Below are 4,481 nucleotides of genomic sequence, written 5' to 3' on the forward strand. Positions count from 1 at the left end.
TCCTGCCCATGGCAGGGGGTTGGAATGAGATGGCCTTTAAGGTCCCTTTCAAACCAAACCTTTCCATGATTCCATGAATGTCTAAGAGTGTGTGTGTGTCCAGCTCCCTGGAATGCAGCATCTTGTGCGTGCACACACACACAGACAAGAGCCATGGCCAGATCCAACAAGCTGTAGGGACCTGAAAGGAGAAACCTCCTGCGCTCAGCAGCCCATGGGATCTGGCTGTTCTGGGGCAGAACAGGGACGGGAGCCCAGGAATGTTGTGGCAGAGGTCAGGGGTGGACAGAGGCAGCACTGGCTCAGCTGTGACCAGGCAGGGCTGGCCCGTGGCCTTATACCACCTGGGACGTGCCTCCTTATGGCAGCAGTGCAAGAAGGATGTCATCTCATAGCTTTGTAAAAAATATGCTTTAGTGTTTGCTTTCTGCAGCAGGAACCACTACAGCATCTGGGCAGGATCCTTCCTGCAGGTCCAAGATGGCTCACCTCTCCCAGCCAGCTTTGTCCTGAAGGAGCAGTAGGAATGAGCAATGATCCATGTGGAATCATGTGGATTCTCCCATCCCTCCCCTGAGTGAAATGTGCAGTAGTGAGGGCTGAGCCAATGAAGATCCTGCCCAGACAGGCTCCCACAAGAACAGAAGAGGCCCAGCTGCCCATCACCACATCTCTAGGGCACGAGAAACATCACTGTCCTGTGTGCAGGCCCCAGAGATCCAGAGCCAAGGGAAAACCAGGCTCAGGGTCCAGGCCTAGGCAGATGGGGGCTCCTCTTCAGTGCAGCTCTTCCCTTCATCCAAGAAATCCTTGCTTGTCTTCTGCAGGTCAAAGCTCTGGAAAGGAGCAGGACAAGGAACTGCTGAGAAGTGACAGAGACTGCAACAACAGTATCTGCTGTGGCTCTTTTAGACTCCACCTAGGGCACTGAGAGCTCTGGTGATGGTTCCCACTTCCCCCCCCCCAGCCCAGACATGAGCAGCACACAAAGCCCCCGGGATCACCAGAGGGCAAAGCTTCCCGTGCTGCACAGTGTCCCCCCTTTGCCACAGGGGAAAAAGAGCAGAACTGCTCATCCTTCAGGAGAAGCAGGGACAGAGGCTTCCCTACCTCCAGCTCCCGCAGGACCTCGTCCATGAAGTCTCCCGAGTGCTGTTTGTAAGCCACGGCCAGCCTGATGGCATCGTTGAAGAGCTGGTGGGAAGGACAAGGCCCGTCACTCACAGGATGGGGCACATGGGCATTGAGTTCCTGTAGCAGATGGAGACTGTTCCCACATCCCAAGGAAAAAAAACCCTCTGCAACTCTCCATAGCCACCAGCTTCTCACATGGAGCTGAAATGATGGACCGTTTCCTGCTCTCACAGCAGCCCCCGAGCCCCTGGGCTGCCGAGGGGCCTCATGGACACCAAGCCCAGCAGCTGAACGCCCATCTCACCTTCACCACGTTGGTGCCATCAGCAGCAGACACGAAGTAAAAGGGCAAACTGAACTTCCGGGCAAAATTGAAGCTTTTCTGGGTCACCTTCATATCCACTGAGGCAGACAAAGAAGACATGGTCAGTCAGACACGGCAGGAGGGCCAGAAGGTGGGGGTCTTCTGTGTAACGTCAGCCACTGCTGACCCAGACAAGCCACAGCCCCAGCGACAGCAATCATGAATGGCTGGCTAGCATTCCTCATGAGAGGGAACCTTCCAGCCTCCTGCAGAGCCAGGTGAACAGTTTTGTCAGCAGGTGCATTGAGACACATCAGCACACAGGAGCCTGTGCAGGCTGAAGGAGCAGCACCAAGGCCATCCCTGACTGGTCCAGGGAAGCTACAGAACAGCTTTTGCCTCCTTTTGCTGCCATTTTTGACCAGGTGTTGTTCCAGCCACTTTTGGGTTCTTGCTGGATAGAATGGGCAGTGTGGTAAGGACAGAATTGGAAGAACATCACTTGAATAAAACTGAAATGGATCAAATTTGCACTTTTAACTGCTGGCGACACAGGACAGGCACCTGTGAGACAGCAGGTGAGGTCAGCATAGTATCCAGCCCTGGAGGACTCAGGAAATCTCTGGACCCAACAGACAAGGGACATTTGTTCTCAGTCAGGACAGGAGCGAATCTCACCACAACCCTGGCAAGCTGGGAGCAGAAGGGACACTCACCATCAATCTTGTTGGCCACTACGATGCATGGAATCTCTGGGCGGAATTCCCTCAGCTCCTTGTACCAGCTGTTTAGGTTCTTGTAGGTGACCTTCCGCTGCACATCGAACACCTTCCAAAAGAGAACCACCTATCCCGGGGCCAGCCCAGGACAGCTCTGACTGACCCAGGACAGCTCTGATCACTCTGTGGGGCCAAGCTCAGGCAGCTCTGACCAACAAAGGACAGAATCCAGAATGTTCCCAGGAAGACACGACAAAGGGAACTGGGTGTTATTAGAAATGGTGAAAGAGAAAGGGACAGTATCCCCAAGCCCAGCCAGCAGGAAACAGCCCCTTGATGTCCTTTACACTTTCACTGTGTCCTGTGACAAGTCCCTGCCACCCCACAGAGGGAGCAGGCACTGGGAACAGTTTGTGCCAAGCAGGGTAAGATGTGGCCTCCTCTGTTCTGACAACTAAACCACCAGTGAAAATGACTGGTGCTCCCAAGTGGTGAGGAACAGTGGAAAGTGAGAGCGACAGGACAAACCAGGAGATCTGAGCAGGTGAGGAGCCAAGGAAACTGGGAACAGGGGCAAACATGAGGACATTGAGAAGACATCAGAGCCAGGGGATAGAGGAAAGTGTTACCAGGAGAGACAGACCAGAGTTAACCAGGTCCATCTACAGGGGGTTTATCTGGTGAGAGAAGAAAGAATAATCTAGGAAAGTTTTGTAAACCACTGGAAGAGACAAGGAACACACAGCAGTGTAACCATAAAAGTAACACAAAGGCCAAGTGTTGCTGAGACTATTCTGAGCCCAAATCCCATGGATCCCAGCTGAGACTCCCTCACCATGATGCAGGCGTGGGCCTGGTGGTAGTAGGAGGCATGCATGCTCCGGAAGCGTTCCTGGCCTGCCGTGTCCCAGAAGTCTGTAACGCAAGAACAGCTCAGAATGACACAACTCACCAAGCTCTGTTCTTCTCACAACTTACACCCAAGGGGAAAAGCCCAGCCCACCTGCTCAGGGACATAAATTGAGTTTCACCTCACCAATCTGAAACAATCCAGGGTTAAGAAATTGTGCCAAACTGGGATCTTTTCTTAGTTGGGCTCAGCTGTGGGCTGTGCTGGCACTGGCCATCAACAAGGGAGAAGCCATCAGTGACACGAGTTTTATGGGACAGCAGGACCAAGACAGGCAGAAGTGCAAAGAGCAGTAGCAATGTCTGGCACTGTCTCTAGGGATGACAATGGGAAACTGCCTAAAACTGCAGAAACTGCTGGACACTGCTGGTTTCTGGCCCAGTGATGGTCAGCCAGGGCCTTGCTGTGGGAAATGCTCCAGCTCCTCTTGCAGACATCTGACTCTGCTCTCCCAGGGGCAGGACTCACTCTGAAGTGCTGAAGGTAAGTCAGCCAGAGGCAAACAGGTCCCAGTCCCTGAAGTTCTGTGTACACCAGATATCATGAGGCAAACCTGGACATGACCATGCCTTTTGCTGTTGAGGCAGCTCAGGTGGAGATCCCCCACCCCTCACTGGGTTTGTAGGCTCACATCTGAGTCTGGTTTGCTGTATACATTTGAATAGCTTCAGTTAAGCACCTCAATGTAGTCACAACTCTTGTCAGCTGGACCCAAGCGTGGCACTGTACCCAAAGCCAAACAAACCAGTTTCCTTAGGGATTCCTTTGCACTGACACTGTGTCAGACCTGTTGGACAGTGACCTTAAACTGCCCAGATACAGACAGGTCCCTATCAGACCACATTTGCATTCACTGTCTATGTCACAACAAAGATGTTGAACAGTGCCAGCCCCAACCCTGACCCTGAGGGACCCCTGAGGGCCCCCACTTGTCCAGGTCTCCACAAGGACAACGAGCCATGACCAGTGACTCCATGTGGTCATCCAGACCATTTTTCATCCCCCGATTCTCCATTCATCCATCCAATCCCTGTCTCTCCAGCTCAGAGCCCCGGACATTGCGGGGACAGTGCCCAACACTTTTCCAAGCCCAGGGGGATGATGGCAGTCACTTTGCACCTGCAGCCCCGTCACAGAAGGGCACCAGTTCTGTCAGGATGTTGTAGTCTATCAAAACCCCTAAGCAAGATCCAGACCAAGATCCAAGGGGATCTCCAGTTCCCAGCTGTTCCCTCCGCCATGGCACCGCCAGTCCCCGGGAACACGGCATGCCCCCCCTGGCCCTACTCACCCACGCGGACCTCCTGCCCGCCCACCCGGGCGCGGTGCTGGTACAGCGTCAGGGCGAACGTGGAAAACTGCTGGGGGCGACTGCGGCGCGTTAAGGAGCCGACGGAGAGGTGCAGACCCCGTT

The 4,481-nt window shown here is 54.0% G+C and overlaps 1 protein-coding gene across 1 annotated transcript; it reads right to left on the reverse strand.

The window, feature by feature from the left end:
• Positions 1-392: 392 nt before the first annotated feature.
• LOC103617100 (rab-like protein 2A) lies at positions 393-4,475 on the reverse strand. Its single transcript, XM_008635357.2, has 6 exons — positions 4,359-4,475; positions 2,993-3,072; positions 2,155-2,266; positions 1,439-1,536; positions 1,111-1,194; positions 393-836 (listed from the first exon to the last, which is right to left on the reverse strand). Exons 2-6 carry the CDS (start codon positions 3,032-3,034, stop codon positions 756-758), a joined length of 417 nt encoding a protein of 138 aa, XP_008633579.2. The 5' UTR covers positions 3,035-3,072; positions 4,359-4,475; the 3' UTR covers positions 393-755.
• Between the last annotated feature and the right edge of the window lie 6 nt (positions 4,476-4,481).

Source organism: Corvus brachyrhynchos, unplaced genomic scaffold, assembly GCF_000691975.1.
Source record: "Corvus brachyrhynchos isolate BGI_N302 unplaced genomic scaffold, ASM69197v1 scaffold2266, whole genome shotgun sequence".
In the NCBI taxonomy this organism is placed as follows: domain Eukaryota; kingdom Metazoa; phylum Chordata; class Aves; order Passeriformes; family Corvidae; genus Corvus; species Corvus brachyrhynchos.

Coding starts and splice junctions, on each gene's coding strand:
- LOC103617100 (XM_008635357.2), bottom strand. CDS start 3,034: ATGCATGCCTCCTACTACCACCAGGCCCACGCCTGCATCATG. Junction 2,267..2,992: donor AGGCCCACGCCTGCATCATG/GTGAGGGAGTCT, acceptor CTCTTTTGGAAG/GTGTTCGATGTGCAGCGGAA. Junction 837..1,110: donor AGGTCCTGCGGGAGCTGGAG/GTAGGGAAGCCT, acceptor GCTCCTTTCCAG/AGCTTTGACCTGCAGAAGAC.